The sequence below is a fragment of the Empidonax traillii genome, unplaced genomic scaffold (assembly GCF_003031625.1).
Source record: "Empidonax traillii isolate 1590-97213 ecotype Southwest subspecies unplaced genomic scaffold, ASM303162v1 scaffold163:size1593379, whole genome shotgun sequence".
NCBI lineage: Eukaryota > Metazoa > Chordata > Aves > Passeriformes > Tyrannidae > Empidonax > Empidonax traillii.
The window spans coordinates 945,507-973,412 of NW_020955356.1; the positions used below are offsets into that span (position 1 = coordinate 945,507).

Sequence of the window (27,906 nt, forward strand, 5' to 3'; positions counted from 1 at the left end):
TTCTTTTCTCCCCAGAAGCCAAACTGTGCCAGAGTGGTGCTTTGAAGGAGGAATGGGAATCTTCTTATGTACCTGATAATTCCATACTCGTTTTGATTATTCTTTGTGCTGATATCTTTGTAGTAACTTTGCTTTGCTACTGCTTCTGTTATTTTGTCATATTTGTGATGTTTAAGGAAAGTAGTGAAATAATCACTTGTAATAGAAATCCTTCTTTTTGCATGTAGGAAACTCGCAAATGGGTGCTACCATAGTAGACGCATTGGATACTCTTTATATCATGGGGCTTCATGATGAATTCAGAGAAGGTCAAGAATGGATTGACAAAAATCTTGATTTCAGTGTGGTGAGTAAAGCTTGCCCTAATATTTCTTTTCAGTGTCCCCTTAGGGGAGACAGAAGAGGCCTTTCAGCTGAAACTTAAAAAACATATGAATCAAAGTGTCATATGTAAGCTTTAACTGAGTTCTCTGTGTATTTAACTTTATTTTGGAAAAAAAATATACCTCAGCCCTTTTGCACTTACAATTGTAAGTAAAGAAATGTCTATATATTGGGTTTTCAAAGTGCAAATTATACTTGGATAATGGAAAAAAGTGTTTTGTGAGAACCAACAGGGCCTCAGAAATGAAGGCAGAAAGATGAAGTTTTATTAGCTGATAGTAGCTGGAAATAACTGAGATATGAAAGACACATTTTCTGAAAGCCAGTGTATAAATTACTTAAGAATACAATGTCTTCTTCTTCAATGTCCTTAAGAGTTTTACCATGAAAAATGACACTTGAATTGAGGCGTTTTCCTTTTCTATCACAAGAATTTCCCAGTTGGTCATACAGCATCTGACATTCTTCATGTATGCAGAGTTTGGAAACATTACAAGGAAGAAATGACTCTATTTTAGTCTTATTGATTAGTATTCTTATTACTAATTTTGGGACTGTCACAGACTCTGTGATAGATTTTTTATTTCAGTCCTTGGATTTGCCCTGTGGTTCCAAAAGTAATTTTTCATTCAGTAAATGCACATAATTAAATGTAGGTATGCACTCAAAATTTAGCAAATGCTTACCATTGTTTTTATATTTTATCGTACTCTTCAGAAATTATTTGTTTGGGCTTTTTCCTTTTTTTTTATCCATCAACTGTCTGGCAAATGGTAAAGACATTGTACTCTGCTTTTTCAGTTAGTGCCAGATAATTATTCAGTCTAAAACTGAAGATCCTAAATATATCAGAGACAGTGTAGACATAATGATACCATTATGAGGGTGAACTAAATTGCTTCCATAACTTTTTTTCTGATCTAAGGCAATTTCAATATAAATTTGCAGAACTAATCTAGGATTTGGATTGAAGAAATTTACATGATCCACTGGGGTTCAATTACATCTTCCTATGTATCAGAAACTATCTCTGAAGGTTAATGAGTTGTCTTGTGTATACACTAGACTTGAGTAATTTCCTTAGATGGCTTGAAGTTTATTTATAAATACATAAATTTGTTCCTCTTGGATTCTTTTACTGGGAAATGGAAATTTTTTTTTTTCACTTTACACTGTACCATTGCATGTGTGATTCATGACTTTAATAGCTATGAAGTGGAGTCATATGCTGCTTTGGTGTTACTTTTCTTGTATCACCTGTATGCGAAAAAAGAACAACCTTTACTAAAAACCCATATTTGGAAGTATTTCAAAGTTTAGGCTTTTAATCATCAGTGCTATTTGAGGAAATCTTTAAAGTACTCATATAATCTTTCTGAAATAAGTAATACTTGCAAAATGCATTGAGTTTGGACACAAGCAAAATGCACGATACAACTGGAGGTGCCCTGGAAATGGCATGAAAGGAAAGGCATACATATGGGTATATTTAAGCTGTGTGTGAATTGGTGAGTCAGCTTGTACAGTGTGATTCTAGTGACTTTCTGGATAAAAGGAAAAGTCTGCCCCATCTCAAAATCTCTTAATAAAACTACATTTCTGTGTTTAATGGTTTGAAGAGAAATTTACAGGGGAGGCAGATGGAGAGTATGTGGGCAAATGAGTGAATGGGACCTAGAGGGAGTCAGAAAGATGTTAAAACTACCTGGTTGCTCTTAATTTTTGTGTCATTAAATAAGTCAAAAGATACTGTTGAATTTAGCCTGAGGATATTCATGTGGAGGAAGGCAATAAAATGGTTTATTCTCCTGAGTTTCTCAGTGGTCTTGCAGTATTTCTTGTCATAACATTAAATACATAAAGGCTATTCCTAGACAGAGACTGTTAAAATGGAGCTCTGAATTTTAAATTGCTCATTAGTAATTCAGGTTAAGAAAGTGCATTATGAGAATTCTGTAATTATTATTCTACTTTATCCTGTTAACCTAGAAGGTTTGGTGTTTGGTGTTTGCTTAAACATAAGAGGAAAGATGCTGAATTATGGAGATGTATAGTCCTTGCGTTCTTTCCCACCATCCTCAAATTACTGTAGTCGCACTTTGTGGCGATAGTATGGTTAGAGGGCAGGAGAAAAAATAAGTTGATTTTTTTAAAAAATCACTTGGAACTGTAACTAGAACTATCATTTGGTGTCACAAAGATGCGCACAAGAATTTCAGTATGGATCTAAAAACTAAAACAGTACAGACTCTTGCATGTGGGTCAGTTTAGGATATCTACTTGCCTCTGCCTTGATTTTTTTATTTCCTTTGAATAAGAAATTGGTTAATTATTTATTCTTTCTTTCTGTTCTAGAATTCTGAAGTGTCTGTATTTGAGGTCAATATTCGCTTCATTGGCGGTCTTCTAGCAGCATACTACCTTTCAGGACAAGAGGTAAGGAGATTAGAAGGTGTCTGTGAAATGCAAGGTATTCTGTGAAGACCTTTCTAGAATTTTGATTTCTCAGTGGTTTGGAAACTGATTTTACAGGAGTCAGTTGTTCAAAATAACCAAATTCTTAAAGTATGAATCTTTAAAGCTTGCTTCTATGCAGGTCTGGCACTGTTTAGGACCCTTTGTCAGAGCTTTGAAATGTTTATTTTATCAAGATGTTTTCAGAAGATATCCACTCAAATAAGCATCAACCTGAAATGTCAAGTGAAATGTCAACCTTCTCATGCCAACAATAACTTGTTTTGATATTCCGTAACTGTGTGAAGGGAGAAAGAATAGCTTTGTCACTTGTCCTGCAAGGCTGTAGGTTTGCTTCATCAAAGCATTACACAATCTTCTTACCACCTTCTCAGTGACAAACTGATAAATATCAGGCCAATTTTGTCCTAGTTTTGAAACTTCTATTAAAAAAGATCAAAGACTGCTGAACATATAAGCTGCAACATGCTTATATTGAAAAAATGCTTTTACCCAAAGACTTGCAACCGTGGACTTCTTTAGTCCAGCAGTCACATTGCTCTGACCTCCTACTTCACATACTTTGACGAGGCTGGAACCTGACCCAAACTACAGATTAAGTCATAGCTCTTCTCATGTCTTAGCAGCTACCTGTCTTTAGTCTACTGCCTATCTTTGATTTCTTTGCTTTTGTCCTTTATTTTTCATGGCCCTTCTGTAGCCCACTGCCAGACAGGTATCATAGCTTAAGTTTCAATAAAATTTCAGGTGTTCATAACTATCTTCCTCCTTTGTTTAGGGAAGCACTGCATACATATCATCAGGTTCTCAGGGATTTTAAGCCCACAGCCCTTAAAATAACCAAGAGAAAATCCATAATTAATTGGCTCTTTAGGTCTTTGGAATTACCCTGGGATCAGTGAATTTTCTCTTGTATGAGTGTCTTCTCCTTTGGAAGAAGAGCTCAGTGGCAAAGGAAAAATCCAATGTATGCCATGAAAGAAATGGGTGGTTCATTTTTCATCAAGTGCTGCTGCTTCACCTTCTTCAAACTGAAGCGTGTTCCTTGAAGGCATCTGCTGTGAATATGAAAAACCTCAGGAAAAAAAGCAAAGCTCACACATCTGTAGCTGGATTGTTTGTGTATATTGATACTGCATCTGTGCACAAGCCCCTTAACAAGGATGGTTTTCCCCCAATATGCAGATGGATACTGCCAAAACACGTTTTGCCTGCAGTTGTAAAGTTGAGCATTCCTTCTTTCAGTTGGTTCTAACTGCTTGGTAGATTCAGATCAGGCTGTTCTGCTTAAAGAGCTTTCATTTCTTTCCTTATTAGAAAGCATCAGCCCTCCGTCTTTCCTAAATATTCGCCACTGGGTTGTCTTTTGTTTTTAATAAGATTTCTATGGTGTTGTTCTCTCCAACGGTCTTCAAATGCTTCATGACTTGTGGTACAAGATTATTCCCGTCAAGTGTCCCTATGAATCATCTTTATTTTCCTAAGGAACAACTGCTAAAAAAAGTGTTCAGACTGCATTTCTTTCAAAATAGTGTGGCAGCTAGGATTGCTTTGGGTATCTGAGAGACTACTTCATTTGCCAAGTTGGATGGTGTTTCTCTGTAATTTGTCATTGTGGATATGACAAGCAAGGGAATCTGAGGCTTTTCAGCAACTGAGCCCAGGAGAGACACCTGTGTCTGGGAACTCCCTGGAGCTGGAAACAGGTTTGTTTGATATGTGATTTCCAATCTGGTCTTTTCTTTCTTGTTCCCAAGAAGGGAGGGTATTCCTTAACTCAGGATTGTGGCATCCTTGATTTCTTTTTTTACGGCTTTCAGACACGTGAAGAGATACTTTAGCCACTGCTAAGACAGATAAGCCTGTTATCAGTTGTTCAGATGTTTTGCCAGGTCAGGGTTGTGGACATGCACATGGGATTATTCTTCTAAGGGAGTCTCTATCTAGCGATAGACTTTGTTCATCAAGCTCTCATTTACTTGCTCATATTCACTTAGCAGACCTTCTTAGTATTTCAGTCCACATCTCCCTTCCTCCAAGCCTCTACTCCTGCAAGCCTGTTACTAGAATGTTTTTGTACTGATTTCCATACTTTTCCTTGTATTGTTTAATGTATTTAAAGTAAGGTCCAATAGAGGCTTCTTTGAATTAATTCTTGTTTTCTCCTTTTAATATATATAAATATATGCAGCAACTGTAAAGACACACACAGAGGAAGGTTAGCAGGCACAAACCAATCCTTTATTATCAACAACCATACATCTCTTACAGTCTTTTCCTCTGCCCAGTGTACAGAAGTTATTCTTCATTGGCTGTGTGCCTCAGTTCACGTGTCCCAGCTCACCTTCTCATAGGTGGTCAGTACGAGCTCATACGCTTAGCACATCTCAAAACAAACCTGGTGTTTACTGCAGTTTTGCTCCTTTTTGCTTAGTCACTCTGGTAGTTAACGTACTTTTACAACTTCACAACTCAATTTCCCAGCCCAAGCTGCCCACAGTTAGGTCATTTCCCACAAATAGATATATATCAGCAACAGGAATTACTGCTCTTTGGTGATAGTCATAAAAACCGTTCTTATTTAATGTTACTATAATTACTTAGTCTTATTAAAGATGCTGTAGGGACAGCCATAAAAGAAAGTGTCCAGGACTTAGCATCAGCTATGGAACTTTAATCACTTTTAAATGGCCACATCTGGAGAATTTGATAGTCATTGTGGTTTATCTATGTGGTTTTGCCATTTGTAGGGCTTGATAGGATTTTATCTGATTGAATCATAATGGTAGATATTGGCTATAGTTTTCTAGTACAGCAGACTATTAAATTAGATAAAACTGTCCTTGTTAGTGCTTTTATTGAAAACATGAGTTTTAATTTTTTTTTAAAATTATTTAGCATGTCTGTTGGCATGATTCTGTGGTCTTGATGCTATATACTGTCATGTTACTTGTATTACATAGAGAAGGGTCAACTGTGATTGTGGTTTTAATAATGCTGGTTACAGTTGATGGTAAAAATGTAAGCCTTTCATATTAAGATTGTAAGTATTGCTGTCCTTTCTTTTATCAGTAGGACTTCCCTCTTACTCACTGCAGTGAATGGGGAAAAATGACCAAAAATAAAGCTGCTGTTTGTAGCCACTGACACAGGTTGGCTGAAAATGCTGTAGGCGTGTCCTGTCCCGTGTTGAATCACAGGCCTTTCTCTGTGAAACATAACACCTGTGAATTTTTTATCAGCTCAAACTTTTACCTGTGGGAATTTCTGCTAGATTTCTGTGAATAATGAGCATGTAAAACTAAAGCTTGAGAAGAATGCATTTTCATGCAAATGTCTTGGTTGTCTTGCCTTGCTGTACCATTTTGTTAATGTAGGGAGACAAAATTGTTTCTATGATTTGAGAAAAAGCAACGTCTTTCTCCATTTTTCCATGTCAGAATGACTTTTGAATAGAAGAAAGTAAGATATGCCTGTGAACCTTGACAGAGTGGAAAATTGCCCATGTGTCTGTTTCAGTCTTTTCTGGTTGAAACAACACTGATATTTATCTGGTGACAGGGGTTGTAGGTCTGCAGTCTGGGGAGGACCTTACTTAAATCCTCTGTACAATACATTTTTCCTGGCTGATTGTGGACAGACCGTCTTGTGTCTGGCTAGGTATGCATTATCAGATCTAAGAGTGTGCCTTCTTTGCCTCAGCTCTTATGTAGGAATGAGGTGTCAATCTGTCATTAATTTTGAGATTCTTTGAGCCTGTGGCTTTTCTCCAAAGTACCTTATTGAAATATATAATGAATATATGCTAAAATGGTGGAATATAGAATCATAGAATGATTTGAGTTAAAATGCACCATTAAAGATCATCTAGTCCCAACCCCCAGCCATGGGCAGGGACACCTTTCAATAGACCACATTGTCAGAGAGAGCTCTGTCTGACCTGGTCTTGAACACCTCCAGGGATGGGGCATCCACAGCTTCTTGGAGCAACCCATGGGTAGGCTTATTACCCTCATTGTAGCAAATGTTTTCCTTATAGGGCTTTGAGCACCCTGGTTTGGTGGAGGATGTCTCTGCCCATGGCAGGGGTTTGGAACCTGGTCATATTTAAGGTCCCTTCCAGCGTAAACAATTCCGTGATTATATCCAGTCTAAACCTACAGTCTTTTGAGTTTTAAAACTGTTGACTCTTCTTCTGTCACTACAGGCCATAGTAGAAAGACCTCTTCATATTTTTTAAAAACCAGGCCCCCTTTAGGTACTAGAAGGCTCTTTTAAGGCCCCTTAAGAGTCTTTTCTTCCCTAGGCTAAGCAGTCCCAGCTCTCAGCCTGTCTCCACAGGAGAGGTGCTGCAGCCCTCTAATCACTTTTGTGACCTTTCTTTCGACCCGTTCCAACAGGTCCACATTCTTTCTTGTCTTGGGACCCCAGAACTGGAAACAGTACTTGGATCCTTAGTAGGAGTGGGGTATACTGTATACTGGATTTTTTTGCAAATTATATTGTCAAACCAAAGAAAGAAAAAGAGACTTAATAAAAAGTGGAAGAAAAAAGTGTGATCCCTCCCAGGAGTGCTGTATGACCGAAAATCATAGAATCGGCTAGGTTAGAAAAGACCTCGAAGACAGAGTTCAGCCTGTCCTGGCATGCTCTTTTGTATTTTTCTGTATGCCAAAGGTTCCTTCCCAGTTTTCTCTGGGCCACCAATGCAAAGTGTTTACTTCGCTGATTGCTATTCTTTATTAAGCTGTATGTTAATAGTCATAATCTCTCAGTAGCAAAATCTCTAAGTAAGAAGTGCAAAATTCATTGTGTCTATACTCAATAGGAGCTGCTAGTAAAATATGTTTTGAGGTACAGGGTTTAGGAGAGTTGCTTAGTAGAAAGTGGCTGAGAGCCATACTGTGAGAACTAGGCATTCCTATTTTCCGCTGCAGGTTATGATAGAATAGATAAAATCTTTGTGTTTTAAATTTTGGTCAAACAGGATTATAGTTTAAGTGTTGTGAACTACGAGTCTTCCACCTTCTGAGTTCAGAGGCACCATGATGCTTCCTCTTTTTCATCTGTCGAATGGAGTTAACAGTCCAGAATAACATACTGGTGGTAAAATATTACTTCTTATCTAAATTGAGCCAGACTGTTTCTCAGTAATCCCTGCAACAATCCTTTAATTTCTGTAAGAATTAGATAGGGTCTTCATTATGCTTGGGGGAGGGGTGGAGGGAGACAACACTATGATACAGTTGGTATTATAACAGAAATAATTAGAAATTAAATGTTCCATATGCCTAGTTTGGAGTAAACATTGACTATGGCAGTTTAGATGAAAATCAGCCTTACAATAATTAAAAAAAAAACCAAGCAGACAAANTTTTTTTTTTTTTTTTTTTTTTTTTTTTTGTGGCTGCCTTGAGATATTTGTTTTCTTTCATGTATCATCCTGGCACAAATATAATTTTTGTCTTTAGTTATGAATCAATTTTTTTAATAGTTTTCAGTGATGCAAGGCATTACTTAGCATTTTCTCCAGAACAGTAGGTTTCTTTGTTTATTCCAAGTTAATTCTCTAGACTGACTGTATGAGAATGTTGTGTTCTTTATGATTTTCTTTATTTTATTTTATTAGTCTTGGATATCTTGGTATCACTCTATTGTATGTAATAACATCAGGATAGAAATGCTTGGAGAAAGAGTATCATGTATACTCAGAGATTAGAACAAGATAAAACCACTTGCATTTCACACACACACAAAAAAAGGATGCTATTGCAAAAGAATGCTCTTATTGTTAGACTGCAACTGTCTGTTCATACAGTCTTTTAAAGTCTTTTTCCAGGGAGTTTACCTGGAAATCAGCCATAGTGTATAGCTGGTTTCTCAGAATGTAGCTCTGGAATTCTTTGATCTCCTATGGTGTCGATATAGTTTTGTGGCTGAAGATTTTATTCGAGATCAGTCATGTTTGGTGCTTGCTTTTCCTCTGGGTAACATGAAATTTTCACCATGTATGTTGGTATTAGTAAATTCTTTCATTTTCAACACAAATTATCTGGTTGATCTTTATTTTGTATATGACTGATTATAAATTCTTCCACTTCTTTCAGTCACAGATCTGTGGATCTGGTTCTTTTGGGGCATCAGGGTAGCTGATGCTGATTGCTGAGGGAGGATGGGAGTACTGCTTTGTAAAATCACTGCCTGACCTAAATGCTCTCAACTCCTGGTGCAAAAAACAACAACCAGGCAAGCAGTAAGAATGAATGGCATGAAGTAAAAAGAATTGGCTGATCTTTCTGTGTTAATGCTGAAACAGCAAAGCTTGCCAACAGACTGCAGCGATAAGCTGCAGAAGTTACAAAATAGATCCATGATGAGAGTGTCTGAATGTAGAATTTGTTAGAGTAGGCTACCACGAGACTGGGAATTGCAGTGTCCTCAAGGCCTAGGACAGTAAAAGGTATGTCACAACCTCATGTAGGGTAATGCACTGAAATCTTCAACAGAAATTGGATTATCTTGTGGTGTGCTGCATGAAATGGTCCAAGAGTTATAACTTCTGTTATGCTGTCCCCACACCTGGGTCGTGAAGGAGCAATCAGTACAAGGAAGACTTCATAGATGACAATGCGAGCAGAAAGCAGCTGCAGTCCTTCACATAGGCTGTGTGAACTTCTTTGAGCTCATAAAGGCAGATGGAGATTCCTAGGGCATCTTGCAGGATCCATTGTTCCTCATTTCTGAAACCCATCCAAAAGGCAGCAGTGAAGATGCTGAACCCTGCAAGGAGCAGTATCTTCACTTCCAAGTCTTTGTGAACACGCCATGAATGAACTTTCTGCTCTCCAAATGGGAGTTTGTTCAAGGAGGGAGGGAATGACAGCTGCAGAGCCCAAGTGTTGCATACGTGCTGAATCATCCTGTAATTAAACACAGTGAATGATTGTAGAAGCAATAAAGCTTAAATAAGATAAAGAGTACCAGAGTTAAGTGCTCTGTGTTCAAAATCTGATTTTTTTACAATTGTATTTGGTGAACTGCTGTCTCTTCTCCTCTATAGCATTAAAGAAGAAATAGTACAAAAACATGTAAATAGAGCCCTAATCTATACAGAAAGACAAAATTCTTTAGCACTTATTTCAGTGGGTGAGCATATTTTTTTTTATGATCCTTAAGAAGTCATTGCTTGTTTTATGTACTTGCTCTCTGGGTTTTTTTAATTGTATCACAGGCTCTAGAATGCATCTTCTAAAATGGTTGTTTTGAGAGCTTCCCCCAAAGAGGTATGTGTGCTGACTGTAGTACTGTAACACTGGTATTCATCTGTTCCAGGTCTGAGATGGTCAGTAGATCACAGGGTGCTTGGGAAGTTGTGCTCTGCCCTGCAAATGCATGAAATGCAACCCCAGCCAGAGGGGAGATCACAGTTAAGAAGAACTAGTTAATCATCACTCATACCTTCTGTGCAGGAGACTTGGCAGGTGTGTGTGTGTCTGACACCTGTGTTTATAAGTACCCAGGATGAACCTTCTGTTCTTGATCTTTGCTGTGGAATTGTATTGGGCGTGTGTCCCATAAATGCTCATTCATGAAGGTTTACAGTATTCTTCTGAGAGTGCATGTTATCATGCTGATTTCAGATGTCAGTAACTGTGAAGTGGATAGACTTGAGGATAAATGTACTGGAGATAGTCACTGGATTTGGAGTGCTTCAGTGATTGAGAGTGTGACTTTACCTTTTCTCAGCAATTAGAACTCTGAGTGCCTATAGCCCTTACTTACAGAGTCCTTAAAGCTTCTGACAATGCAGCACATTTTCTGAAGCAAGATGAACCAGAAGAAGGAATGTGATAGCTAGCAGTGGTCTCTGAAAAGTTAGATTTAACTCTTAACTGGCATCTCATAGGAAGTCTGTTACAAAACCAAACATTAAGCCCATGGCTTTTGGATTCCTCCCCACGAAAGTTTGTCTGCAGCTGTTTGCAGTAGGATTCAGGGTTTATTTCCAGTTCTTGCACATGTTCTGGTTTGTAAAGAAAGTTGGGATAAGAGAAATTGAGAATTGGGATAAGAGCATAATATCTACATGCTCTGCCTAAACTGCTTTGTTAGCAGGCAAATCCATAAGAGATTTGTAGGGTGTGCAGGAGTAACCCCATCTTGCCTTTAGAGTAACTAAGCGATATCTGATATACACAGCATTTGTCTGAGGAGAGAGTGCACAAGTGACCTGTTGACTGCTTGCTTTTTTTCATGAAGTGAAGTTCACAAATCATTAAAACTTCTGGCATGACTGGTGGGGGGAAATAAAATATTTGTGCTAGCAATAACGGATGGAATGACAAAAGCCCAGAGATGGATAGAGGGTTGGTTGTTGTGGAGTATACGTGGCTGCGCTTGAGAAATGGCATCGAGTAAGGAAAACAAAGTGAATATTATTCTAATGGCTGTTGTGTGATAGCATCAGGAGGACAGTTAGACCATTATGACAAAGCGTTCTTGTCTGCTGCTGATTTATTAGTACAATAAAAAGGGTAGCTTATTGTTTTATCTTTGTTGAACAAAGTTATTTACGATATTTGCAATATAAAACCAAAAGATTAATGATTTACTGTGTCTGCCTTTGACAGCCTTAGATATGAAGCAGTTAATTTACGTGACTGTCTTTTTCATCTTTTTAAAAGCCATCAAACTGACATATCTTTCTGGGTAAAATAGTAATATAGTTCACATGGATAAATCCATCCTCAAATCTCATTTAAAGTAGAGCACGAGGGCTGTTAAGTACCTGATACTCTGTTAACAGATAATCAAGCTAATCCTTTCTAGGAATCTGACAGGCAACATCTCTTCTATTCAGGAAAACTCTGTCAAATTATGTATATATGCCAATGCACATCCTCAACAGCAGATTTAAATATATAAAATATAGGTCTTCAATAAACAAGACAGTATTATGTCCAGGTTTCACAGAATTCTTAAATGTGCCTATGAAATGATCTAAATTAAAGTTTTAAGGCATATCTATATTAAATTTCAAAGGTTGAAAATCTCGGAAGAGTTTATAGCAGTGCATATGTCCTGTCCAACGAAAATGAGATTTGAGCTTGTTGCCAGGAGATGAGCTGCTTATTCGTAAGTAGTTGTGACAGCTCACTGGTCTCTAACAGGACACAGCCTGAAAAATAACTCTTTTTGTTTGTTTTTTTTTTTTTTTTTTTTTTTTTTTTTTTTTTTTTTTTTTTTTTTTTTTTTTTTTTTTTTTTTTTTGTTTCCCCCTTTGACTTTTAAAGCATTGTTTCATATTGGGCGTTGCCACTGCTCACTGCAGTGCAGATTGTAATGCTTGTGCAGTTTCTGTTTACCATGCTTGTAGTAAACATTTTCTTGACTGGCAAATGGCACTTAGCTCAATTTATTGCTGCATCTTGGTACTGCACAGCACCTGAAGCGGAGAAAAGGAGGGGAAGACTGACTTCATTGCAGATTTGTTTCTTCTACTCTGTCTGATTGGAAGCAAGTTTTTCCTGTTAGCATAACATACCTTAAACTGGTTTAAATAAAGGACAAGCTGTTTTAGCAATAGAAAATACAATAACTATACGGTGATAGCTACTTACGAAACTCACTCTCTGGGTGTGTTCCTGTAGAGGGCTATAAAAGCTAAGATAATTGGTAAAATGTCATGGTATCTCCTGTTGACCAAGTCTCTCAGTTTTTGTTTCCTCCTTCGTTAGTTTCAGTCATATTGATGCAGATGGGCACCAGTGACAGCAAGCACAGTGTTCTCCTTGTTATTTTACCAAACATTCATTTATTGGCATTATTGTTGACACAGTAATACATTAATTTCTACCCACCTGAGTTTTCCTGGGTACTTTTCTCCTACGTTAACATCTACACTGAAGGTTTTCCTGCTTGATCTGGTCCAGAGAGGAAGTATGGTATTGTCTTTTGTCAACTGAAAGCACGAGTTCTTCCAGTGGGATTTTTTTTTCACTTTAAAACAGAACAAAAAATAAGATTGTGGACATGATACTGCTCTTAAATAAGGCATCTTTGGCTGGTTTTGCCTTTTGGAACTTGCTCTCATTCAGTGTTAGCTATCATGTTTTTCTCTTAAAAAGGAGTTTGAATACTAAAAACTAAGCGCACATATGGTAAGAGAAAAATAAATGCTGTGAATGCTACAATAACTGCTAAGCAAAATCACTAAAAGCTAGCAAAAATGGTAACAAAAATCATGTTGCCTTTAATGATGTGTGCACCTCTGTTGCATGATAAAGATGGTGAACTCTTCTAGTCTGTGAGGAATCAAGCGGATGCTGTCTGCGGTAATACTGTGTTGCCATTTATGAATTGGATAATCTGGGAATAAATCATTAAAGAAATGACCAAGAAGCTCTCTAGCCTATTAACATTAATTTTTTAAATTCAAAATGTAAGATTGCAGATAAGTGCCTAAACTAAAAGAATGCAACTATGTCCATTTCCAGAAAAGGTCTTTTAAGGGGACCTAGGTAACTGTGAGCCAGAGAGGCTGATTTCGCTCCTCTTTCCCATCTCTGAAATTCACTTAATGGAAAATAAGAGATCATCAGTCCATTTGTGACTTGATGATGAAAGTCGTCTCTTAAGAATTTATAGCTGACTGTAGCTCATGTTGAGATGGCAAATACATAGAAAACTCCAGAGAAATTTAATTGAATGTTCAACTTTCTCTGTATAAATTAAATGCATTTTAATCTTAGCAAAGGTATAGATGCAGGCTGCAAGTACAAGAAGGGTGAACAACCCATGTTGGGGACAGAACAAGGGATTGTGTTTTGAGTAGTTGTGGCTTTCAGTATACTTTTTTTCTTTTTTGTGGAACTCACAAAAACCAAGCTGCTCAGCTTGAACTTCTGGTGTGAAATCCTGTGGTAGAAGACCATGAGCATTTGGATTTATAAATAAGAACTTCGAATACAATAAGGAATTTGTTTCTGTTTAAGTCATTAATAAGGGCTGCTGTTGGTATCCTGCAAGACTCTTGGTAATCGTGTTCATAGAAGGATTTGTGAAGCCTACAGAAGCGATAGAAAAATTGTGAAAAGTTAGAGGACTGATAGTTATGCCTCCTGCACACAGGAATAGTCAGTATGTGGTACATGATGCAGCCCAGATACATCTCTGGAAGGAATGTTTCTCTTAAATACTACTTACTGATGTAACTATAAAGGTATCTTGGTACTTATGCCTTATTTTATGCAGATGGTCAGATTGTTGCTCTGAACCTTTTTTATTTTTGTTTGCGTGGCATAGAGGAAGAACATTTTTATTTTATATTTCTGGTCCTGAGGTCTATAAATTATACTGCAGGAGTTTAGGGTATTTAACTCACTGTTTTTTTTCCAAATAAATGTCTGTTTTTTCAAGTGCCTTGCAGTATTTATACAGCTATGAAGATTCAGTGCTTACTAATTCATTGCTCATAGGTTTTGTTTGCCAACTAATTCTGTGTCAGAACTTGGTATATATATATATATATAAAAATATTAGCTGCAGATAAACTAAATGCCTGTTAATTGGTTGAAAACAAGCCAGTTTATTCATTAAAAAAAAAAAAAAAACAAAACGGATCACTAATTACTTTCATCAGTTGCATTGTATTGTGCTTTGAGCCTGACATTCTGTAAAGGATATGTTTTGGAAGATGTAAAAGCTCTGTGATTTTTACTTTTTTTTTTTTTTTTCTTCTACTCTGTGATTTTTGCATTGTAATTTGTCACATACCAACGGGAGGAGGGAGGCTGTGTGTATAATGACTGCACATAGTTTGAAACAATATGTAATTTAATCTCTGTTTAACTTTTTTTTGTAAAGGCAAATACAATCTAAAAGGGACTGAGTCATTTCTGGCGAAGACGAAAGGGGAAATCAAGATTAAATTTAAAATGGAAAGCTTGGCAGCACATTCAAGAGAAACTGGAGACAGAGGAATAATATGAGAAAGAAAGTAGAAATTGATACAATGTAAGCACAGAGCTGAAGGACAAAAAAGATAACATGGCATAGAAAAATAAATGGGAAATTAAGGAGATAGTTGACATGAGTGGAGAAAGCACTGGGAACAGGTGTTACCAAAAAGAAAGCCAGTGTCAAGAGAGGTTAATAATCACAGAGAGTAGATAATTCCTATTGCATGAAAACAATTCTCATGAAACTTGTTAGTACAAATAGCTCAATTATTTGACTTCAGAACCATTTCTTAAGGTTCCTAACACAGATTTTTTTTTTTTTCTTAAAAAGCATATACTGGATCATCAGTTGGGTTGGAACTTTCAAGAACACGGTGCAGTCTGTTACTCAGTGCAGTAGAACAGCTGGTATTACCAAAATACCAAAGATCCCTGCTTAACAGGACAAAAATCCCCTCTCTAAGATTCACTTTTACCGTTTGCTTTGCCTGGATGTGTTTGGCTACAAAGTCATGTTGAAAGACCAATATATTAGAATCCATTCTAGTTCCCAGGAGTGTGTTCTGGAAATGAGAAAGCGTTCTTCCTCTGTCAGATTCTCCAAGATGTTTCTCATACTCCTGTTCCTTACAACTACACTCTTGGCAGTCAATCCATTTTATGTCTTACCTGCTTTAGACTTCCATTCATTCCCCGTCTTTGCTTTTAATGCCTTTTGTTTCTTCCCTTCGCTGCCTATTTGTGCTCCCTTCTTTTACCAACTTCTCCCTTTTACCAGCATTTCACCCTCAAGGAGATCGGGAATTGGAATCCCTGTTCTTTACCACTTCTGCTTCCCCACTGGCAAAGCTCCATGCTGATCTTCTGTCCCTTGATGGTTCTTTCCTTCAGTTTCCTGATGGCTGTTCAGAATAATTTTTCTCCTTTCTCTTTCTCCATTCCCTTTTTCCACAGTTTAAATCAGTCTTTCTCTGTGCCAGCAACTAGTGGGGGAACATTTAAGCCAGATGCTAGACATTGTCTGTGCTCTCACATCTGGTTCCCTCTACTACTGTAGTAGCTCCCACAGCAAGAAGAAATCATCTGAAAAGAACCTCTTAGGGCATGCTTAGGCAAGAGTGATTGTGATTGGTATGTTGTGCAAACTGAAGATTGTTACTTCTAGTCCTGGGACAGGTTTTTTACAAAGGTAACTGATCTGGCAGGTTAATACTGCTTGTGAGAGTAAACTTACAGCTGGAGATATGAAAAGCAGGAAAAATAAAGCACAAAAATTGCCTACACTGAAAGCAACCTTCTAATAATAATAGTAGAAGAGAAAATTAACTCCAGACTACCATGGTTTCTGGCACAGATAGATGGGATGTGAAACAGTGTGCTATATCTTCTGGAATTATCAGATTGAGGAGACATTTATATGCCAGATCTTCATCGCATTAATTCTGAATTTTAAGTGATCTGTGATGTTGACTGACTGGTGTAAAGTGCCTTGGATTTGAAGGCCCTTTAAAAATTGAGAACATGTAACTTTTCTACTCAGATATGCATGAAATCCATGCCAAGGAAGGTGATACAGCTATTGAGGTGAATGGAAATTATGCAGTTTAATTGAGGTGTTATTAGCCAGTGCCAGGTAGTTTAAATGTGATTAGCTGGCTGTCCAGTGCATGCCAAATTTTTATGTTTAGATCTTCTAAAGCAAAAATGTCAAATATTTCTAATAAGCTAATATATGCACAGACTTTTTCATGTGGGTTTTTCAAAAATATCAGTAGTGTGAAACCAATGAATATTTCATTAGATCGTAAGATGCCTCAGTCAACAGTAACTAGATTCTTCATGTCTCTAGTCCAGGAAAGCAGCTTTGGAAAACTTTTGAAAAAGATAGAGATAGTGTCATTTTAGAATTCTGTTTGCAGATCTCTCCCTCTTGATGGTAGAAAACCACTGTAGTATTTATTATATCTAAGAAGCAGCATTTGAGTAAATAATTGCTAATTTGTAAAATGTAAATAGGGGAAGCTATAGTCAACCAGACAATATCTGTCTTATCTTCAGTTATCTGAGGCAGTTAGACTGTAGCTGAGCAATATGATCAGATGGGCGTTTTAATTCTTTTTAGTACAACCCTTAACTTAGGAACTACCATTAGGATAGTTTTCCTCGACTGCCTAGTCCATCCAGATCAATTGATATGGTGGGGTAGTTTCTTGTATTCAGTGTCCAGTCCCGTGGGCTTTACTGAGCTTTTGGTTTCAGAAGTAAGATGCAGAGCACAGTTGCAGCTTTTCCCTTGGAAGTTATGATTATTCTGAAACACTGCATTACAAAATTTTTACAAGCTGAATCTCTGAATCTCCAGACAGAGAGACTAAGGACAGCTAGGCTTGTGTAGCCATAAATTTTAAATCAGAGACAACTGTTAAATCACCTAATTTCATGCATCATCTGAAACTGGTCAGCCTTCATTGCCGTCCTTCCATTCTTTAAACTGTTAGCAAAAGTCTGTCTTTCAGAGAGGAATCCAGTGTGATTTTTCTTTAATAAAAGTATTTGTAGAAGTCATGTGTGTGGCGTTACTGGCTAAAGAAAATGTCAGTCTAGTCTTGAAAACTAAGGGATTTTCTTTTTCCCAAAAGAAGGATCATTTCATGGAGCATTTATTGTCCAGCAAAGGGCAACAACGATCAATAGGGGACTGGAGACCATGGCCATTTTAAGTTCACACCATAGTATAGATTCAAGTTCATTCCCCTTTTTTGAACTCTGATCCTAGACTGCTGAGATGGGTTTAGATTTTTCATTTCCATTTAGATCTTTCTGTCACAGAGAAAGTAATAAAAATTCATAGAGCATCTGTTTGCAGGATAAGTCTTCCCTTTTTTAAAGAGGTTTCAGTCTTTTAGAAATGCTAACTGTTGTTCATCAAACGCCTTGGTAATCATTGTCACTCACCAAAGACAAGAACAGTATCTTAGCTGTGACATTGTCTTTACAGTATCTGCAAATATTCCTTCCTTGAACATCTGCTACGACTCAGGAGACCTAAAATGCTAAAGAGGTGCTGTTGAATTTATGTATTTTTACATCATTTCACCACTGTAGGTAGTGTAGTTTGTAGCTACCTTGCTAAGTTTCACATGAACGTGATTTACATTCTCCAGGACCAATTCTAGATGTGGCATACCTCTTCAATCATCACTCACAAACATCTGTAAAATATGGCTGAAGTGCTCTCCCTCTCTCATTTTGTACTCTGATAGGTGAAATGTTAGCAGAATCTTACTGCATCTCCCTCAGCACACAAGATGCCTTTGTAATTAAATCCATGGAAGTTATTAGAAGCAAATGTGCAAAGAGTGAGCCATTTCTTGGTAGCAGAATGGCCCCCACTTGCAGAGGGGGATGCCCTAGGAACACTGCAAATCCCAGGAGTTCCCAGTCTGGAAGGGGTAAAATGTGGAGAACTTACAGCTGGTCATCTGGCACGCAGACATCTTTCTACTGTGCATTATGGTGTAAGTATAAATAGGCATCAAACCAGCAATTCTTATTAAGCTACTTTTTTGGTGAAAAGGCAGCTTGATTTTCACCATTAGCCTTTATCTTTACTCATGCTGAAAGTTCTTTCTGACAAGTTGAGCTTTAAATGCACCCAAGGGCAGTGAAGAGTTCACTGCGGCACACTGAAACTGTTCCTGTTTGGGCCAAGGAATGCCATATAGTTTCCTCAGGAGTCTGAGTCCAGTATTGCTGTCAGGTGCTCTGTTTTTTTAATCCACATTCAGTAATTAGATAAGGCTGCTTCATCATCTTCATCCTTAGTGTCAAAGGAAACAGATGCAGGATTTGATAGTAATAGCAATACTGATGGTGAACAGAGTACTGTGTTTTTGTGAACTTGTGCACTATATCTGTTTTGTCTGATGTTTTTTTCAAGGATCAAGAGTTATCAAACCTACAGAACCAGCCACATTGCATGGCCATAGATACTCACTAGTTAACCATCAGACTAAGGAGAAGTCTGGCATTTATTACTGTTTAATAAGAATGACTCAAAGGCTGGTCTATGCACATAAATGAAAGAGGTTCTTTATCTGTATAAAACATCTATAACCTCCCTCAGAATTAGGAACAGAAGCCGTTCGATGCTGTTTGCCATTCTTAGTGCTGGAAGGGAACACCTAACAGCAGTATTAGCATAATACAGTCTTCTGAGAGTTGCAGCCATGTGTCTAGGCAGTCACTGTATACATCAATAAGGCTTTTGAAGAATCGTTGAAACATTTAAGGCCTTTTCTGTGGAATGTTTTGGCCGTACTTGGATTAGGCTCAGAAGTTAGCTTTCATGTTGTGGGGTGGGTGGCAGGTTTGATATGTTAAGCATCAATTTAATGGGTGAAAATTATTCAGGCTCTCACAGCTGGCCTGCTGTACATACTAGTTTGTAAATACTGATTGCTGTTTTCATCTTAATGAGGGATCCACTTATCCGATTTGGGGTTTAAGTTTTGCTTTTTCTACCAATTTTCACTCTCTTCCCTTCTAGCTGTAAACAGCTTGATTTGTTTTTGAAAGGGGGGGAAAATTCTCCCATTCCTTTACAGTATTTGCAGAAAGAAGCATTAACCTAGAAAAGGCCATGAAAATTAATGTATTTAGTGTATTAGATTTTGCCATGTAAAATGGAAATACTCCTCCAAGTGTGTGGTGGCTTCTGAAACTTTCCTGGAAAATTTCCATATGCTGAGAGCATACAGAACAGCTACCCTGGGATTAATAGACATGTTTACCTAATACAGAATTTTTGCATCTTCAAAATAGGATGTCTTGCTAGTGCTGTTATGGTGTCTTTACTTTAAAAAGATTCTGATCAGTTACCTCCATGTCTTAAGGCCACTGCATGCTAAATTGTGTAATTTTTGCCAGTGTGAAATGCATATTTGGAAAAGGTGGAGTTACCCTGCAAGAGCAGCATTTTTTGTTTTGAGAGCTGTTGACTTTGTGGTTTCTGTGACCTCCTCACTGTTACAGGGTTCCATACTTGGGAGCTTTGTGCTAGCGAAGAAACTTGAGGGTGGATGGTCTCCGTGATTTATGCACCAGTTACAAAGGTGCTGTGCGGGTTTACAAGTAGATACAATGACCCAAGAGAGAAAACACTTTACTTTTACATGTATGGCACGAGCTGTCTCATTGCTGGGGAATTACGGTAGGTTGACCCTGGCTGGATGCTAGGTGCCCACCAAAGCCTTTCTCTGTCACTTCCCTCCTCTACTGAACAGAGAAGAGGAAAAACAAAAATATTAGGAGAGGCTCATGGGTAAAGGTAAGGACAGGAGAGATCACTCACCAAGTACTGCCATGGACAAAACCAAGTTGACTTGGGGAAATTAATTTCTTACCAATCAAATCCAAGTAGGATAATGAGAAAGTAAAACTAAATCTTAAAACACCCACCTCTACCCCTCCCTTCTTCACAGGCTTAACTTCACTCACAGTTTTGTCTACCTCCTCGCCCACAGTGGTGCAGGAGAAAGAGGAATGGGATTTGCAGTCAGTTCATCACAGATTTTCTCTGCCACCCCTTCATCCTCAGGGAGAGGACTGTTCACACTCCTCTCTTGCATCAGCGTGGAGTCCCTCCCACAGGAGACATCACTCCATGAAATTCTCCAGTGTGTGTCCTCACAGTCTGCAGTTCTTTGCAAACTGCTCCAGCATGGGCCCTTTCCATGGGGCACAGTCTTTCTACAACAGACTGTTCCAGTGTGGGTCCCCCACAGGGCTACAAGTCCTGCCAGCAAACCTGCTCCAGCGTGGGCTTCTCTTTCCATAGGGCTGCAGGTCCTGCCAGGAGCCTGCTCCAGCATGGGTTTCACATGGGGTTACAGTCTCCTTCAGGCATCCACCTGCTATGTTGTGGGGGTCTTCTGCAGGCTGCACATGGATCTCTGCTCCACCATGGACCTCCATGGGATGTAGGAGGACAGCCTGCCTTGCCGTAGGTTCCTCACAGGCTTCAGGGGAACCTCTGACACCTGGAGCACCTCCTTCCCCTCCTCCTGCACCGACCTTGGTGTCTGCAGAGCTGTTTCTCTTCTCTTTGGCTGCAGTTGCTGTTTTGCAGCTGGTTTTTTTTTTACCTTCTTCTTTTTAAATACATTATTCCAGAGGTGCTACCACCAATGCTCATGGGTTTAGCCTTGACCAGTGGTAGGTCTCTCTTGGAGCCACCTGGCATTGGCTCTGTTGGACACAGGGGAAGCTTCTGGTAATTTCTCACAGAAGGCACCCTTGTAGTCTTCCCCCTACCAAAACCTTGCCGTGCAGACCTGATACAACAACATGGCTGGAAGAGTGGTAAGGCAGCTGAGTAATTCTCAGTTATTCTTCTGTTCCTTGACAGAGCCAAATCATCTCAGTCTTTGTAGTTGTATGTGTTGTACAGAGCATTTTTAAAAGCTGTGGTGATGACTTGGCAGCAGTCATGGTCATGCTTCATCTGTAGTTATCCTTATCACCAACTTTTTCCTAATAACTAACTTGCGTTCGCTTGCTCCATTTTGATATTATTTTCTGTTCTTCATGTCCATGGGAAAAAAAATTGTATCTTTTTCCTTGTTATAGCCTTTTATATACTAAAAAGCTCTTATCTTGTCCTTTCTTGAACATCTTTTATGTGGACTAAATAACCCCAATTCTTTTACTGTTTCCTAATGAGCTCTGTTTTAAAGGCAGCCATTCATTTTTTGTTCTTCTCTATTCTTCTTGCCTATATATTTTTTGAAATGCATTGCTTGTCAACAGGAGACTGCCAGGGCTAAAATAGAATCTATCTGTTCAACCTGTTTAAAAAAAAAATTAAAAATATTATATGATAAGTAATCATATTGTCTGATATCAGCTCATTATTTAAAAGCTGGAGCCTGAGGCTTTTGCTGTCTGGAACTTGCTAAAAGAAGGCATTTTAATGAGTTCAGCAGAGAACTCTGGATAAATCTGCGGTTTCCCAAGAAAGGCACCTTACCCACCACTGCTTGCTACATTTCTTTCTTTTCCCTGCATCTTTCCAAATGTGCTTTTCTGGTTACCTGGCCCTCATAAAATCCTGTGCACTGATTGTCTAGATTGTCTAAACAACTTGTCTAGCTGTTTAGATCAGCTCAACCTTTACTTTGTACACTCCTGCTGAAAACTCCTTCAATACTATGGCTTGTTCCTCAGGTGTTGTAGTACATTTCAGACTGATTAAAAGCTGGATAGTGGTATGTAAATAGTTAACCATTAAGATTATAGTTCCAGTAAGGATGTTTGTAAGGATATCCTCCCATTGAATATTCTTACCCTGTTGCTTCAGTATCTTTTATTAATGAATAATGCAGTAATGTGTAGTGCTTTCACAGGGCACAGGATCCAAATGCTGAAGCTAAACAAATTAATGCTACTAACATCTTTCCAAACAATTTATCATTTAACTGGAAGTCATCATTCTGTTCTCGATTAGCTGTTAAAGCTTGTCTGTGCTTTAGAGGAACTCCCTTCAGATGACTCTCTGTAGATAGTTCTGCCTGGTCTTGACCCATCTACTGCTTAAAAATCTAAAAGTTCAGTATGAATTTTTGACGCTTATCTGTAGATGCAAATCAGGTAGTTTATATGTAACTGGGCCAAGAATGAGCTTTTAGTTCTCTTTACAGTTTCTTTTTCCCCGGTTATGATAGACTGCACATGTACTGTACCTCTTCCTTATACTATGCCTTCTTATTTTGACTTGGTCCTTTGTTTAAGGTCAGAGTGTTATCTGAATTTTACTACTAAATTGCTGCATATTTTCTCAAATGCTGTCTCCTGTCAGTTTCTTTGCTAAAAATCATTCAAACCGTATTGCCTCTGTTACTTCACAATTTTATCAAATAATATTCTAAGGTTTTTTGGTTTAGACATATTCCTCTTTTTCAGTTTAGACATATCCCATCTTACAATTCATTTGAAGTACCTCTGTAAAAGTTCTTTTTCCTGGCTCATTGCTTTCAGATCCACCTCCATCTTTCCATTCTACACTGCATCAAATGCAGTTAGACATCATCTTTAATATTTTATTCTGGTTTATTTCGTGTCTCACTGCTCATTTCCTCAAACATTAAGATTCTGATTTTTTCCTACCTTCATATGAAAAATAAAGATGTTCTTGATTGCTTGTTTTTCAGTTTGTTTCTCCAGTAAGCATTTCTTCTGTTTTCCTCCAATAGGCTTTATAAAAGGGCGAGATGCCTTCTATAAGTCCAACAAAGCTATCATGTCAGATCTTATTTGTCTCGACTACATGAGTATTGGTCAGGTAGTTGATAATAATGGAATGGTAGAATATTGCAGACTAGAGGGATTGTTGAACCCAACTCCCTCCTTCTCTCAAGACTACCTAAAATGAAACCTTGTGACTAAGAGCAGCATCCTTGAGTTCTGATGGGCTTGGTACTGTGGCCACTCTCTCGTAAAGAACCTCTTCCCAATCTGAAATTCCCCTGAAATTCATTCAGGTTCCTCATGTCCTATTGCTGGTCACTGGAGAGATAATGTTTCTATACTATGCCTGTGTTGCATAAGTTATTTTAGGGCATGGTAGCTCTTTTTGTTACATGTTCATTCATATGGTGCTTCAGACTGGTGAAAAATGTTACCTCCAAATTAGAAAATACTTCTCCACGAATCTAGTGAATATTGAAAGTGCATTAATTAAAATGTGTGCTAGCAACTAACTGGTAAAAGCAGATTCATATAATGGGCATCTACCAAATATGCCTCCTTTGGAAAATGTGCTTCATAAGGAGCTTTCTCCCAATCGCTCATTTATTTAACAGACAGTAGTGTCTGAATAAGGCTATTACAGATTTATGTTCCACAAGTAAGCAGAAACAACACTAGAAATGATAGAGATTCTGTCCTTTCAATAATTCCTCCAGGTAATCAGAGTAAGGAGGGAAGATAATACTTGTAATTGTTTTTCCTATGCATTATCAATGAAGGAAGAACTGGGAAACTGCATGTGGTTTTGCTTAGACAATGTTTGTGAAAGAATAGGAACTCTTGTCTGCACTAATCTCAATAAGAAGAGACTGGAATTTTGTTAGAGTTAAAATATTCAGGTAGGAGAGTTGTGTCTTGATTTTTAGCTATCAAATACAAAGAATGATTTAAAGACTGCTTTAGAAAGCAACTGAAATTCCCAGTATCTGTGGAGGGAGGTGGGAGGAGAGCTGATCTTCTTCTGTAATAAGAATCTAAGAACTATTGCTGGAGAGCTTGGAAGGAAAAAAATCAAAATGACAAGTTTGCTTTTCCTGTTCAAATCTTAACGAAATTTATAAAGTGAACAAGTGGCAAGAAATTATAAGTTAACATGTTTTTTACAATGTAAAGCTTTTCTAATACAAAGGGGTAGGTGGGACAGGGAAATTTCAGTCTTTATAGTTCTTGGAGATAAATCCAACTTTGTAACTATTTGCAATTGATCCTGCTATCTTAGGTTTTCAAGATCAAAGCAGTGCAACTGGCAGGAAAACTTCTTCCAGCTTTCAACACACCTACGGGTATACCATGGGCAATGGTGAATCTGAAAAGGTAATGAGTTTTCTTTTGTGGGGGGAAGTGTGTTCCTCCCCCTCCCTCCAACTTAAAATTAGTAACAGCATACATCAGTTTTTCTTAGTAGTGGAGCTGTAGAAGATGGAGACAAACTGTCATTCCTGGCATGTTAGAATAATTTTAATAGAGTTTAGAGCATTCTAACTCTTTACTGCAATAAATTGTGGTCACGTGTTTTTTTTTCTTGTCATTGTGCAATAAGCATTCAATGTGCCCTTGGACTGTACCCAGGGTATTATTCTGTGTGTTGCCATAGAGTTTAATAATTGTTTCTTTAGTCATTAAAGAGCCTATGAAAAAACAAAATTGTTTGCAGGACATGGTTGAACTTACTGGGTTTTCTGAACAGTGAGAGGTGTATGTTACCTTTAAAAGACTCACAGCATTTGAGAAGATGATAGGACTCTGAAGATATTATTTCATTTTATGTTTTAGCTTAGGTACAAAGACTAGTGTGCGGAAGTCTGCTATGATCTGTGCAGATGGAGAGGCTCCTTTAGATGACTGTTGAGGTCAGACTGGACTTAGATGGTCTGTATTGCCTTGTGGAAGGGAATTGCTTTGCCTAATTCATCTTGTATTGCTTGCTCAATGTTGGGATTTCCCTCAGATTTTGAGAGAGCGTTTTTGATGCAAGGCATTCTTTAAATTTTAGTATGTTCTTAAACACTAGCTGAATTGTGATGCATGTCTAGATTGTGTGTACACTTAAGCAATGTGTGATAGTAAATAACAGAGAGTTTTCAATTGTTTTACATCGTTTTCCTTTTGGAAGAGGTATTTGTTGTGCTTTGTTAAGACTGCCAAGAGATTTAGGACTTTTTTGAGAGCCTTAAGTGCCTTTTTTTAAGAAGAATGTGCTCCTCACTTTGCTATCAGCCTTGGATGAGGAACATGGAGCTGTGGTTTGCCCTTCTGCTGGTGCAGGGCATCACCACCCTTGCCTTGTTTTCTCTGCTTTGCCCATGCTGCCTTTCCCCACTGAGGCCATTTTTTGGACCATTTTTTGTACAGCCAATATTGTTGGGTTACATTTCCCTACGCACTTTCTGCATGACACTATGATTTACTCATTACTGTGTTCTTTCTGCATTAGGGCTTGAAGTTCCTTTGTGCATAAACGAGTTTTTTATTTTTGCTTTGTCTAGCCCAAACCTGCACCATGACTGCAGTGTGTTTGAAGGGCCCTGGTGGCCCATGCTCCTCAATCAGCACAGGCATCTGCCTCATTAGCTCGAGCAACACAGATAGTGAGGTTTAAGAAGCTGAAGCAGTGGATGCATAGATACTTACCAGTAAAACAGGGGGGACCATCAGATAGATCAGGTATCAAAACTCAATCAGAAAGGCAGGACAGGGAGGAGTATTTGCAGTAGGTAGAGGGGAAAGAATTGGAGTGCCAGAAATTTCCTGCATGGGGGTATCGTTTATGCATTTACTGTGTCAATCTTTTGGTAACATACAGAACCAGCCAGCATCACGGCAGAAAACAGTGGCTGGCATGCCAGAGGGCAGTGGCAGTGGAAGGCATTTATGAGAACACTTGTCATGAGGCTGACATGCAGTAGAAGACCAGACCTGAAAGAAGTATTTGGAAAATTACTGACTTGTGATATGTAATCGCTTTTGTTTCCATAGTGAAAAAAACAAAAAACCCCTCTGAGACAGGCTATGATTGTGCCTTTACACTCTGTAAGCAGTGGTTACTGTGTCTTAAAATGTGTTGTAAGATGTACAACTACTGCTCCATAATCAACATTTTTTGTTTACATTTTCTCTTTCCAATGTGTAATTTAAAAAGTGAAGAGGCATTTATAATTGATTGTACCCTTACTGAAATTATTTGTGAGAGAAAGTAGGAGTAATCTTCACAAAAATGTAGTTGACTCCAGAAATTAAATAACCTGATCCTGAAAGGTGGTGAAAACTCCCACATTAGATTAAACCAGGTAGATTAGGAATTACGACTTCGCGAGATAGGAGGTATGTGACACTTCCTGCTAATTCTTTATGTGAGCCTGAGGAACTCGTACATTCTGCCTACAGTAAACATAGTGCATTCCTATGTAGATACAGATACAGAAGCACATCCCATACAAGTAAAGGAAACACAGCAGGTCTTTGCCAGGAGAAGGAAGCAAACCCTACTGCTTTTAGAAATATACTTGTCTTGTTTTGTTTCTTTTTCTTAGGAACATACAGTAAATAAACAACAAATGAGACTGAGCCCAGTTTTAAGTCACAGTATTTCTGTGACATTAAGATATTGTATTTTTAAATTGCTGGACTTTTTCTTGATGAGATTATGGTATCTTTTTTCCAAAAAGACCCAACCAGTGAGCCAACTGATCAATCAAACCACAATTCCTGTAATGTGAAGTACAGCTTAAAATTTAGATGTTATCTGTTTAATTAGGTGAGATAGTTTTTTTGTTACAGTAATTCTGAAATTTTTGTTGTCTTCTCCCTATTTTATGCATATTTGTTGGAATTCAGTGGTGTTGGTCGCAACTGGGGCTGGGCTTCTGCTGGCAGCAGCATCCTTGCTGAGTTCGGTACTCTACATATGGAATTTGTCCACCTCAGCTATTTGACAGGGGACCCTGTATATTACAACAAGGTGAGTCTCAAAATCAGTATTTTTATCATACTAGTGTCTTTTATTCTGTTTCATCATAAATTGCACTAAAGGGGAAGTACTATCTCTATTGAATTCTCTCTGCATTCTTGGTAGCAGGTAAATTTATTCATGCGTCTATTTCTGTTACCAAGTAGATGTCTTTTTCAAGTAGAAATATGACTACACAAGTTTTCTTATTTGTTTCAGCATACCTTTAAGAATCATAATTTTTAGGCATGTTTATGTGAGCAATCCTTTCAAAACAAAACCATACAAATCTGAAGAAAGCCCTGAAGAAAGCCTGTGGTTCAGATTAAGAAAATTTGCTACTAAACAGAAAAAAAGAAAGGGAAAAAAGATTTAACTATGTGCAGAGAGCAGATGGACGTTGTTAGCAGTGATCCTGATTCTTGATTTAATTTAGGTGATGCACATTCGGAAGTTACTTCAAAAAATGGATCGTCCTAATGGACTTTATCCAAATTATTTGAATCCAAGAACAGGACGGTGGGGTCAGCGTAAGTATTCATATTTTATTAATTTCTAGTTAAAACTTCTTATTTTGTTGCTGAGTTGGAGATCAGAAAGATTGTTCTATAGGGCACAAAACAGTGTTGCCTAAAAACGTCTGACATTGAAGGATTACTTAAACTTGAGATCTCCTAAAACCAAATTTTGCCTGTTACTCTCTGAAGTCCCAGAGCTCGCTTTTTAGGGTACTTTCTGAAAACAGTTTCCTACTAAATTTGGTGCCTATCCTTACTGTTATCAGTCAAAAAAATCTTCAGTAATAAAGAATGAGACTGAAAATATTTCCTCATT

At 38.0% G+C, this 27,906-nt stretch overlaps 1 protein-coding gene across 1 annotated transcript in view; it reads left to right on the forward strand.

Annotated features, from left to right (window-relative positions):
* Positions 1-27,906, forward strand: part of MAN1A2 (mannosidase alpha class 1A member 2) — a 136,519-nt gene that overhangs the window by 60,868 nt on the left and 47,745 nt on the right. The window contains exons 4-8 of the mRNA XM_027885295.1: positions 228-346; positions 2,740-2,820; positions 24,346-24,440; positions 26,961-27,084; positions 27,509-27,602. Of these exons, the coding sequence (XP_027741096.1) occupies positions 228-346; positions 2,740-2,820; positions 24,346-24,440; positions 26,961-27,084; positions 27,509-27,602 (513 nt within the window). The remainder of the gene's footprint in view (positions 1-227; positions 347-2,739; positions 2,821-24,345; positions 24,441-26,960; positions 27,085-27,508; positions 27,603-27,906) is intronic.